This window comes from Cervus elaphus, chromosome 13, assembly GCF_910594005.1.
Source record: "Cervus elaphus chromosome 13, mCerEla1.1, whole genome shotgun sequence".
Taxonomy (NCBI): domain Eukaryota; kingdom Metazoa; phylum Chordata; class Mammalia; order Artiodactyla; family Cervidae; genus Cervus; species Cervus elaphus.
Genome location: NC_057827.1, coordinates 34079315 through 34092176, shown reverse-complemented (window position 1 = coordinate 34092176; position 12862 = coordinate 34079315). Strand labels below are relative to the sequence as shown.

The window sequence follows — 12862 nt, the reverse complement described above, 5'->3', positions numbered from 1 at the left end:
CACCAGCATAGTGAGGTCTAAGCACACCTGGATCTGCATTGTGAATCCTTTCAGAGGGAGCCCAGCTCGCCACCCTTGCCATATATGCCAAGCTCTGCACCAGGGCAGCAGGTAGAAGCCGAAAGCCCCTACGCAGACCAGTGCAGGGCTCAGGTCAGCAGGATCACCAAGACCTTTGTGGAAACTAAAGAGGCAGTCCAAAGAAGGAGAAAGCCTTGAGGTGTGTACACACAGTTTAATGACTGATGAAACCATACAGATGCCAGACTATGGAGCGCCAGGGACACAGAGGCACAGAGCCTTGGGGAAAACACTACAGCATTACTGGGGGGACATTGGGATCACCTAACGTTAATACCGGGGAAGAGGAGGTCCGCTGGCGGCTCAGAACTATGACATTCCTTGGGGGAACATGCATCCCACCCCCAAAGCTGGAGCAAGCTGGCCGCCTTCATTCCCGAACATAAATCCTCGTGCAGACCACGTCATCGGCGCCGAACGTCTGCAGGGAAGGAAAACCAATCAGTGCAGATGCCTGTGCAAAAATGTTAAAGCATATCGCTAATAAGGCCACTTACTGCCCTGTTAAAAACTCTTTGTAACAGACATTCAATTTCCTGTGCTGTGTGTTCATGCTCAGTGCTAAGGATTTTTTTTTTTCCTCCCTTGAGCTCTGCACTGGCAGAGAGGCAGCTAGGGTATAGAATTATATTGTGTGCAGTTTTCCTTTGCTTCTGGAACCTGGGAGTGCTGACATAAAAAATGCAAGTTTCCTGGCTTTGGTTTTTTAAATTAAACTGAAGTGGGGGTGGTGGTATGTCATACTGGACATTTCTGAAGTGGTTCTGTCTCTTTTCAAGTGATTTCAAGAGGACAATGGGCCCGGGCCACTGAGCCCTGGGATCCAGTAATGAACAGTCAGGTGGGATATCCTTGGAAAGGGTGTAGAAGTGCCTTCTAGGAAGCGGCTGTCCATCCTGACACCTGAGATGTTGTGTCAGTAATACTCAAGGAACCTGTGAGCTAGAAACGTGGTCTTGGTTGCAAGAGCATGACATAGGCCTCCAGACCTAGGCCTGCAACTCACAGCCGGGTGAGCTGGGGCACCGCTCTGATCTCTTGGACAATTTGGAGATGGAGCAGGAGGGAGTTGAGGGCAGGAGTGCAATTGAACAAGATGATCCCACAGTTCTTTCAGCTACAGTTTTGTGACTCTTTGTTTGTTTGCTGTGGAGAGGGCACAAATCATTCCACAAATGGAGGAGGACCATTTTCTTCTGGCCTCTGAAAATACATCCCTGTAAGTAAGCTGTCTCAACTCTTCCAAAAACTGGCAATTACTCACAGGCCTGCTCCCCTGGGTCTCTCACAGATAACTGGGACAGAAAAAGCCATATGTATATTGAAAAAAAAAAAATTTAAGACAAACAAACAGGATGTCTCCAGTCTGTCGACTGATGTAGGTATGTTTGTTTGCAGACATACATTTTTCTGTGGGAGAGTCCCTATCTTTCGAATTGTCAAAAGGGCCTTAGGTTAAAAACCCTGAACTAAGAGCGTGAATGGGCTTCCCTGGTGGCTCAGGGGTAAAAAAAAATCCCCCTGCAATGCAGGATCCACTGGAGACATGGGTTCCATCCTTGGGTCGGGAAGATGCCCTGGAGGAAGGCATGGCAACCCACTCCAGTATTCTTGCCTGGAGAATCTCATGGACAGAGGAGCCTGGCAGGCTACACAGTCCATGGGATCACAAAGGGTCGGACACAACTGAAGCGACTTAGCACACATGCATGCAAGAACTTGAACATACTTGTATCTTCCCCTGGGTCACTCAGTTGGTCATGAGATGCTGTCAGAGAACATGAGTTGGGACATTATTCTAACGTGTATTTCAGGGAAATACTAGTCATTAGTGATTATGAAGGAATCAAATGCTCATCACCAGCCTAAATAGGGAACTGCTGATCATACCGGCACAGCTATACCTCCTCTGGACACCTTCTCGGTCTTCCTCCCTCTCCTCATTAGTGAGGAATCAGCAGATGATGCTGGGTGCTGCGGGAGGGTGAGGCAGGGGTTCCCATAGAAATTCACCTCTCAAATGTCCAGACCTCTCAGAACCACGTCAGTTTTCCAAAACTCTTCCAGCTCTATGGTCATGGAGTGTCCCACGGCAGGCCAAAGTTTGGGGATTGGACTCTTTACCTGTGCTGGAATGATCGACACCTCACCCAGGCATCAAATGGCCTCATGAAACAAGAAGAAATGGCTACATTTCCAATCACGTTCGAAATGTCCTTCTCAGCCCGCAAACTATGCTGAGAGGTTCCTGAAAGAAACTCTCCATACAGTGTTCCAGACTGGTTTAAGGGACTTTACTCAGTTTTCAAAAGAAGGCAAGTTACAGCTCGGGGTTGCTGGGAGAGCTTATTTCAAGTTAACTAGAATAAATTGCCTCTTGTTTATAGAGACAGCATCTCCCTATGTTTGGATTTATTAATGATAATAACCCTTGGGACAAAAGCCCATATTTTAGATCCCAAATGCCAAGAATTAATGTTCCCTTTGAGGCTCGTATGTATGTATGTATATGTCTGCTGAGCCAGGGAGAGAGGCAAGGGTGGAGATGCAGTGGGGGAGCTGGAAGTGGGGGAAATCTCCTAACAGAATTGAGCCAGTGTGCGGGCTGCTCAGATATTACAGAGATTAATAAAATCACACTTTCTCACCAAGCACACCGGGCCTACTTAACCCTCAGCTACCCTCAAGAACTCTAAAAATCATCTCCCTCTTTGCTATCCATGGTCCCAATGAATATGTCCCTTTTTCTCTTAAATTTCCATCTCTTGGCCTCAAATTGCTCCCCCAACCCCATCAATGTATTCCTGCCCTGGAAACAACATTAACCAGGTTGCAAATGAAGCCAGTCCTTTCTCTGTGAAAGGAGGAAATCTGGGAAATCATCTCAGGGAAGGACAAGAAGCAAGAGTGAGATCAAGCGGCCTCCACTGGAGTAACAGAAACAGCTCAATTGAGGGTCTTCCTACAGAATAAACATGTAATTTCAGGGCTGAGAGGGAGCTGGATGGGGGGGAACCAGGCTTTAGTCCAAACCCTCATGTTACAGCTTGGGGAGGGAAGGGCCAGGCCTGGGTCACACAGTGAGTCCTGTCCTAGCATTCCTTGCCACCTCCTTTCCCAGCATTTCAGGGTGACGCTCATTAAGACGGGGCAAGCAGGCAGTCTTAGAGGGGAGATGTTAACAACAGGCCTGATGGAGAACAAAGGATATCATTTCCTGGTTACCCACAACAGCTTTCCCATTTTCTGGGGTGGGGGTGGTTGCAGGGAGTGAAGAGGCGGGCGGGGAAGGCTGTTGTCAGGAAAGCTCAGTCTGTTCTGAAACACAAAGGGAGCATAACAGGGAGCTGTCCTTCACCCCTGCCCCCCCCCACTTCCTATGCTCCCCCAAATAAAGGGGAAGGAGGTGTGTGATTTAACTACAGAGGTTTCTAACTTGGCCTCAGCAGGTATATTTTGCATGGCCAGGGATGTTTAAAATACTTCAATCTGATTCCCTGATTACCCTCTCCAGTTAACCCTCAGACTGTCTTAAATTAGCATTTCTTGTATGTCTCCCGGAAAGCCTTTGGAGTCTGTAAGTCCGGGGCGGGGGTGGGGGTGGGGGGAGGTAAAAAGACTTCCATTGCAGGCGTACTGAAATTTCTGAAATCTTTCCTAGAGAGCAAAGTGGAGAATGGTAAGGTGAGGAAAACCCCTTCCGCAGAGTGAACTCTGGGGCCTCGCAGAGCCCACGCACGCTGAGCCCAACTGGAGGGGAGGTTGGCTTAAGCAAGTCAGCAGGTCACCGCCGGGATAGTGGCTGGAAGCGCAGCATGTCTCTAGCCCCTGCTCTGCCCGCTGAGCCACTCCGCTCTCCTGCCAACCATCTAACAGTGATTTCCTCTGGCCTAAACTGTCATTTTGAGCTTTTCTGCTCACATTTTAAGCCAGGGCATAGAGCGTCTCTCCCTGAATGAGCGAGTGAGGACAATGTTGGTGGGCCCCGCTGCGGGCAGCATCTGGAAACCTTCGAGCTCCTTTTAGGCTTGGGGTGGGGGCGGTCTCACTCACCAGGATGAGCTCGTCGTTGGCCAGCTCACGGGTCCAGTAGGTTTTGGGGCCGTCCCCTTCCAGGAGAGTTTGTGTGCAGTGGATCTTGTTCTCATTCTCCCAAGTGGGTAAGCTCTGCGGGCAGGAAAACCATTAGTGACATTAATTACAGTCTTGGCAGCGGGGAGCAGAGACAACAATGAGCACGGGAGAATAATTGCTGTGCAGAGAAGCAACACATGGTCCCTGTCAGCAGTGCACAGAACCTTCTCTGAGGGCTGACCACAGATTTTATGGGAGTATAAATATACCTTATATCATACACACACACACATACACACACACACACAGAAGCAGCAAAGCCTCAGGCATGCCTTACATCATCAGGAATAAAATTGAGATCATACAATGATTCATTTATGTCAAAGTGGACTCCCCCTTCAAGCAGTTTGGTTGTTCAGGGCAAAAAGCTTCACAACAGAAATACAAAATTTTAGAATGGTTGACACCATGTTTGTGACCACATCTAGTCAGCAAATCAGGAGCTGTTCCTTGCACGGATTTGGGGATAATGCCTTTCTTTCTGTTTGCGCTCAGCAGATGCAGTACACAGCCTGCTCTGATAATCCTGAGTTTCTCTGACTCTGAGAATACAAACACTGCCACTTCCCAGGTTACATCTCTCTAGAAAAAAAAAAAATTTTTTTTTTTAAAGATCTGAAGGGTCTTCATGCTGTCGGAGGTAGGAGGCAAAGAAGGGATTCCCCTGTAGTTTTCCCCAGTGTCTGCACGAAGCAAAATGCCGTACTGCGGGGCGAGGCGGCTGTACTGAATGTGCACATACTGACTTTTTAACTAACACATGGGACACGTTCACTAGGCATCGTGGGGATGGAAAAAGCCCTGCTCCCCAGGCTGTCCCGTGAACCTTTGATTTCTGATCAGAATTACTGTCTCCAGCAGTACTCACTGTTGGATGTACCCAAACTGAGTCCTGCCTGTTGCCAGGCCTTTCACCTTAGACTCCCAGACCCTCCCTCTACGCTGAAGAGATGTCCTCTCTTTTGTTTTTGCAAACAGAGCAGTGACTGAGGGCTTGGATCTTGCCAGCTCCAAGCCCAGATATCATTTTCAGGCTGTGCCAACTCTGGGGGTCAAATATTGCTTCATGGGCCAGGGTGCTTCTGGGGGGCTGTGTTTCTATGTCCTCCCAAATCCGGTGCCCAGAGAGTCTCACTCTAGATCAGACAGGCAGGGCTCTGGAAAGGTGAAAAACAATTTCTCACTCTCTGGAATGCTATGAGTTTTTCTTTTTTCAAACCTTGGGGGAGAGGAGGGAGACATTTTGTCACTTTTTAAATAAGTGGTAGCATCGGCGATTTTTCCGTCTGTCCTCAAAATACATGGGTAACCAACCTTCCATTCTATTCCAGAGACCAACCAATGCGACTTTGCCCATCTAAAAAAGGAATTTACAACCCCTTGCTTCAGTCCACCGATTCATCCCAGGGGCCGATAAATGGAAACAGAATTCTTGCCCCTGAGGACTAAAAGAGGGCACTCAGTCCATTTTCCGGTCAGAATCTGCGTTGCTTTTGGAAAGATTTCGTCTTTTCCTTTAAGGAACCTAACTGAGGGCGGGCAGGAGAGGTACCGGGGCCATGAAGACTGCTGAAACTGGATCCAGAGCATTCCCAAGGGCCCAGGGACCTGGGAGGGCAGGACGCCAAGAGCTGCGGCTCCACCTGCGAGAGGAAACTTGGCAGCCGCACGGCCGGGCAACCCGGCCCAGCCACCTCCTCCTCCCCAGCCGCCTGCGCTCGCGCGAGGATCGCTGCAAAATGCCGCAGAAACCCCTGCAGGGAACGCGGTGTAACCCCAAAGCCCGCGCTTTAAGCGCGGCTGTTAGCACCCCGGGAGGCAATTTAGGGATGAGGTTGGGAGGGGCTGGGGTGGGACTTTCTCCCGAGCCCAGGGCAACGCGTTGCACAGATCCTCTGGGCAAACAGCCGCTGCACACGCCCTGCAAGGAAGGCGCGCCACAGGCTGCAAAAGGAGACGGGGGTCTCGTCTGGCTGCAGCGGTTCCTGGGTAGGGAGCAGGGATCCGGGAACGCTGCCCAGACTCTGGGACCTCACCCTGCACTTGCGTCCGTCCACGGTCTCCTCCTCAAAGCCTTCTCCGACCTTGAAGTTGATCTCGGTCGTGCGCACCGTGGTGGACGTCTTGATGTAGAACTGATCCCCGTCCTGGCGGATCTCCACGTGCGGCTTGGACGCAGCCGCCACGGCCACTTTCCTCAGCATGGCGTTCACACCTGCCCCGGGAAGAACGAGGGCGACCCGGGTTCGGGTCACGGGGTCTCGCCACCCGCCCACTGTCCCAGAACTGGCCCGGCATTTCCCAAACCCTCTGACTATAGAAGAGGGACTTACAACTAAACCATTCCTCCCCCGGCTCTCGCCCTGATTTTCAAGATGCGAAACTGAGGCTCAGAGAGGGTAAATGGCTTTCCCTCGGTAGCACGTGGTAGGGCCTGATCTCAAAATGAGCCCCCAGATTTAAAGTCCCTGACCCTCCCAGGATTTCAGTAATAATATCTCCTCGCGATGATCCAGCGCGAGATAAAGGCTGAGCCGTCGGGGAAAGCGCCAAGGATCCAGCAAACGTTCGCTGGATGAGTGGATCCCGGGCTCTCCTCGCCACTTCTAGATGGGATGCTCCTTGGAATTCGCCCCGATCTAAGGCACCCAGGGCTCCCTCCTGCCTGGTGTTGGTCCCTAAAGCCGACTCCCCGCGGGCCCCGGGGCGCCTCCGGCCGCTACTCTCCGTCGGGGCGCGCTGCCCGGGCCAGCTTACCCAGCGCCTTGAGCAGCTCGTCGAAATTCTCGCTGCTGCGCATCTTCCAGGTGCCGGCGAAGTTGGGCATGGTGGCAGCGGTGGCGGCGGCGGGAAGGCGGCGGCAGGCACGGACAGCTGCGGCGCAGCGGGCACACTCTAAGCTGCAAAGGCGGAGACTGCAGCTCTGCGCCCAGCCCCACGCGCCTTGAGTCACCGGGAGAGCGCCCCCAACCCCCTCGCCGCTCCAAGCCCCGCCCCGCTAGCCCCGCCCCCGCCCCCCGCGGCCTCTACCCAGCGTGAGCCCCTCTCCCAGCCCGACTGTGCCCGCGCTCTGCCTCTTGGCGGTCCATTCGCCAGGGGTGCAAGCTTGGTACCAGCTCTCCTACAACTCTGGGAGGGGGGCGCCTCTGCCACCCCCAGGCCACCCACATCCTTCTTTAAAGTGGGTGGTAGGAGAGGGTTTGTTGTAACAAAATTGGCCAAGAGGAGAAAATTGTTGAAGCTCGGCGTTGGGGCTTGGCGAAATCACTATACCACTCTCTCTACTTTTGTATATGTTTGAGAATATACATAATATACAGATAAAATAAGTGGGTAGTAGGTCCGCCAGGGGATGAGAGCCACCCTGTCCCCACTCCCAGGCATGCCTTCTGGATGCGCCCAGTAGGTCGCCTCCACTCCCGGTCCTGGATCCTATTCCGCAACCACCACCAACCCACCTAACTTCCGCTCCTCCACCACCACCACCACGAGCAGGACCACGGAAGGAAGTGGCGGAAAAGCCTCAAACCTCTCCAACACCGCCCGGCACTGCTGCGGGGAACTCAGGATCGCGCGATATTGCGGGTCCTCCGCGGTGGTATGGCGGGAGGAAGCCCAGGTCGCTGCACCCTGTGGGTAGCTCAGAGAAGGGTGGACTGAATAAGCTCCAGAAGCCTGGATATCAGCGGCCTGTTTTGCAGAAAAGTGAGACTTTGCACTTGCCGGCAGGCTGGGAGGGCCAAGTGGAGGAAATCGCTTCTCTTCTCCCTTTGATCCGAAATACGGCCCAAACCTAACGCCCCCTCAGTGCCTCCGCTACCAAAGTACAAACACTTCACCACAGCTCTTAGAGCTTTGCACGCAGACCCTAAAATTCCCTTCCAGTCTCTTCCCACTCTTCTGCCATCAATATGCCTCGGCAAACTGCACAGCCCAGGATTCTGGGACCTGCCAGGCATCTTCCCACCTCTGATGCGCCTGCTGTGCAACCGTCGGGGAAAGCCTTTTTCCTCCTCGGGTAAATAAAATCTTGCCCACTCATGGAAGTCCACTTTTATGCCATCTCTTTTGAAATTCAGCTTCCTAATCAAATATGATGATTTTTCTCTGAACCCACTGAATTCTGTGTTTGGTCCTGCTCTTGTTAATCCTGCTATTAACTGAACTCCTGGAGGGCAGTGATTGAGCCTTTGTCAACTTGTGCTCTCTTCCACAGGCTTAGCCAGGTGGGGCTCAGTCAATAAGCATTGATCTGAGGAGGGTGTATGCACCCTGCAGCCCAGAGGTAGTGTGGGGGCGATGATTGCCAGAGGGACTGCAGGAATTAAGTGCCTGCTGAACAGGGCTCTGGCCTCTGTGGGTGCCTGGGGCTGGGGTCCTGCTCTCAGGCCCTGAGGAGCTGCCCTAGAAAACAGCTGAGGACAGGAGAGGGGAGAGGGGCTGTCCCCAGCTGGAAAAGGGTGTGGGCAGGGCCAGCTTCATGGACGTGAGACCTGTGTAGTCACACAGAGCCATGCATTTAGGAGGGCTTGGTGTTTGGTTCAGTGCTCTCCTACTGCCATCTTGAAATTATTAACCGCTTTTGGGCAAGGGGTCCTGTATTTTCATGTTGCACCAGATCCACAAATTATGTACCTGATCCTGAGTGTGGGAGGCAGAGGCTAGGGCTGCCACAGAATCAAGCCCACTTAATGGAGGGTCTGGTGTCTGCACAGTGAGGGGGCAAAGTGGGGGTGCCATCCAACTAACGCAGACCTCTGTCCCCATCCAGCTCTCCTCCCCAACATGGCCTCCGCCATCTTCAGACCAGGCTGGGGAGGGGTTGAAGCAGGACAGTGGAGGGCAGTAAAGTTGGGAGTCAAAGCTACAGGGAAAGCCTTGAAGTGACTGGCAGGTATTGTAGCAAAGACACTGAATGGGCACAAAGGGGAAAAGGAAAAGAGGATGGGGAAGTCGTGGTGCACTGCCCAGGCACTGAGCAAGGGTGGGAGAGGGTCCAGGAAGAGGAGGGGACTGCAAGTTCAGAGTGCAGGTTGATCCTGGGGTCCTGTGAACCCGCTGTCCTTGTTAATGAAGTTCAGAGGTGGCCAGGGCAGATAGAAGGAGCTAAGACTTCTTACATGCCCCAAACCTTATCAGAGGGCACGTGGAGAGGGGGGAATGCAGCTCTCTCTCCGATCTGGCTACTAGGGGAATGTCAGAGCCTGGGGGGCAGCTCAAACCCCACGAGAGTGGTATTTCTGAGAACCCAGCCTCAGGATCCAGAGCAGAGTCCCTGCTAAGGAGAGGTCAGTTGGTGGCCTGGGCCAAAGGACAGATAGGCAGAATCACCCTGACTCCTCTGGGCCTCTCTGCTCTCTCCCATTCCTTCTCTTATTTTACCCTTCCATCCACTAATCTTGCTGGGTTCAGCTCTGGAGATGGTGAACAATCAAAGTCCAGGCTCTATCTTGAGGGCCCACCATTTACCTGGGAGGGGGGTGGGAATCTTAGGAAATCTGTAGTCCCCATGTGGGCTAACAGTGCCTAAGGGGCAGGTTTTTAGCCCAGCTTGTGTTGAGCCGTAAGAGTCAGTCCAGAGGGGCTGAGGGAGTGAGGAGGTCTGATTAGAAAGAGCAATGTGTGCAAAGCGAGGAGCTATAGAACAGGGCTGTGGGTTTGGGGACTAATTATCCTTTGGGGCAGCTGGAGTGCATCATCTGAGGAGAGGGGAGTGAGGCTGGAGGTGACACAGGAGGTGAGCAGAAGTCACTCCACTGAGTTCACATGGCTATGAAGCAGGGCTCCTGGGTAGGGGGCGCATATAGAAGGGTTTTAGGAGAGGTGAGCCATAGTCCTACGGCATTTTAGCTTCAGTGTGGAAGATGGATCAGATGGGGCAAGCAGAGGTGCTTTTGGCAGTGGAGACTGGCAGGGGACAAATCAGAGAAGAGTGGTTCCTAAATGCCAGTCTGGGACTTGAGCCAGGCATCCCAGCAGGCTGGAGGTGCTTGCTAGGAACTCAGATTCCCAGGCCCAGCCTGGGAGCTTTGGATTCAGTAAGTCAGGGTAGGTCCCCTGGAACTGTGTTTGACAAGTTTTCCCCTCTGTACAGTCAGGTTGGCTCTGCCATACTGTATGGCCAGCTATGCCTGGCAGCAGAAGGAGAAGTGGAAGGAAGGGACCAGGGTGACCCTAGTGTCTGGGTTGTGCACTTGATGGCCTCATTTGCTGCTGGGGGAGCGCAGAAGCAGGAGATGAGTCCTTCTCAGGATGTGTTGGCTGTGAGTTGTCTGGGGCGCCCAGGACCCAGGAGACAGTGGGCAGTGTGGTCCTAGAGCTCCAGAGAGAGGTCTGAGATGAGGACAGGGGTGTGTGTGGGTGGTTGCATGCTGGGGGACAGTTGAAGACATGAGTGTGGATGAGATGCCCAGGGACAGGGCACACATAGAGAAGAGCAGACGACCAAGGTAGAGCTTGGAGACTCTCAGGGTGTAGGGGACAGGTGAGCAGGGCAGAGTCAAAGGAAGCGGGAGGAAAAGCAGGGGCTCATGTCCTACCAGCTAGGACACAGCCGTGTACAAAAGAAAGGATGGGCCATCAGTGTCAGCTGCTCCAGGGAGGATCGTGAAGGCAAGGCAGTGAATGGGTGAGTCAGGTAACTCTAGGCGACTGCAGCCAGGGCAGTTTCAGAAGGTGGTGGAATCTGAAAGGCTGCAGTGGGTTGAGTTCGGAATGGAAAGAGTGAAATGGAAGTGAAGAAGGTAGACTCTTCTTTAGAAAAGTAAGGCTATACAGGGGAGGGGAGAGAGGGATTAGCAGTTATGAGAGGAGGTGGCATTCAAAGGACTACTGGGGAGGGGGTTCGTTTGCATGTTAGATGGAAGAGTTTGATATTTATAGGCTGAAAGTAGAGACTAAAGCAAAGGTAGAAGATATAGGAGAAAGAAGATGGATACAGGTGGTAAAGGGGAGAGAGAACGAGATGCAGAATGTAGGTGGAGATGTCTGCCTTCAGGGGGAGGCAGGAGGAAAGCGAGCCAGACATGAAGGGAGTTCCTAAGTTCTCTCCTCGCCCCATAAGTAGGAGGTGGTCTTCCGCAAACTCAGCAGAGCCCCTTCTGAAAATGGGAGAGGTGACTCAGGCTGCACAGAAGTGATGCTGGGCATGAGGCAGGGTTCCAATGAGGTCTAACAGGACTAGGGTAGAGAGAAATGGAAGAGCTTGAGTTCTGGATGTCCTGTGAAGCTGAAGAACATGTGTACTGGGGGATAGCAAGAAGGTGGGCATGGTCAGAGAGCAAGATGCTGGAGTTTAGGATGATGAGGCCATCTTTTAAATTTTTATTTATTTATTTTTGGCTGTAGTGAGTGTTCGTTGCTGCTTGTGGCCTTTCCCTAGCTGTGGTGAGTGAGGGCTACTCTCTTATTGCAAAGCATGGGCTCTAGGGCACAAGGGCTTCAGTAGCTGTGGTGCACAGACTTAGTTGCTCCATGGCATGTGGAATCTTCCCAGAACAGGGATTGAATCTTTGTTCCCTGCATTGGCAGGTGGATTCTTAGCCATCAGGGAAGTCCTGAAGCCATCCGCAAGATGCTAATGTACATTATGGATCTTAAAGAGGGGCATTGTGTACAGCATTTCCTGAATCTTATGTCTATGAAATATCCTGCAGGACTGGTGTGGTGCTAAACCCACTGTGATCAATTCCTCTGAAAGCAATGGGAGCCATGGAAGATTTTTAAGGAAAAAGTGACTTGGTCAGATTGCATTTTAAACAGATCTCCTGGTGACCTGTATGGAGGATGAGCCGAAGGAGATTGAGAGCTAATGCATGGAAGCCAGTGAGGAGTTTACTATAACCGTCCAGGCAGGAGATAAAGAGGGCTCAAGCCTGAGAAGGGAGCAAATTGAGAAATATTTAGAAAGGTAAATCAGTAGGGTCAGGTGGCTGAAGAAGGATATATCTGTATGGGATTTTTAGCTTAGAGGTGGCGTGGAAGGTGAGAGCCTGAACCCAGACTGTGGTAGATGATTTTCATGGGAAGGATGTTGACCTCCACCTTGGATGGTATAAAAGCTTTGAGGTTCATGGGGATGTGCAGATGGAACTGTTAGGAAGTGGAATTCCATTAAAGCAACAGAAGGGAGCATTTGGGAAGGCCTCTAGGATGGGAATTCGGTTTGCCATAGTGTAGGGGCTCTGGGGTAGAGAGACAGCCTGGCAAGAGATGAAGGTCTGGGTTAAGATGGATCACAATATTTGAATTTCATCCTTCAGAGTGCATCTCTGCTGGGGGAGTAGGAGGCCAGGAGACAGAGGCCTGGAATTCCAAATGGAATTCTGGTGACAAATGGTCTGGGAAGGGAGCAGTGCCCTGCCTGGGTGGCCAAGAAAGGGGGTCAAACTCTGGCTCCTTACTCCTTAGTCCAAGGAGATTCAGCTGGCACTGGCAGGTAGACAAAGGTGACTTCTTGGCTGAGCACAGCTACACCCTGCTGGTCAATTCTTTATTTATGGGATTCCAGCAAATTCCCAGGGTGCTCTGTGTAAATGTTGCATGTTCACACACATGTGTTTACAGTCAGGGTCTTCTTTTTGTTTTGATCTTTGAATCTCTAGAGCAAAAAGACTCTTTTGGAACATAAGACCCATCGGTAGATTCA

The 12862-nt window shown here is 52.0% G+C and overlaps 1 protein-coding gene across 1 annotated transcript; it reads right to left on the bottom strand.

The window, feature by feature from the left end:
• Positions 1 to 215: 215 nt before the first annotated feature.
• Positions 216 to 7329, bottom strand: CRABP1 (cellular retinoic acid binding protein 1). Its single transcript, XM_043922375.1, has 4 exons — positions 6973 to 7329; positions 6252 to 6430; positions 4135 to 4248; positions 216 to 502 (listed from the first exon to the last, which is right to left on the bottom strand). The coding sequence occupies exons 1-4, from the start codon at positions 7040 to 7042 to the stop codon at positions 452 to 454; spliced, it is 414 nt and encodes a 137-aa protein (XP_043778310.1). The 5' UTR covers positions 7043 to 7329; the 3' UTR covers positions 216 to 451.
• Positions 7330 to 12862: the final 5533 nt, after the last annotated feature.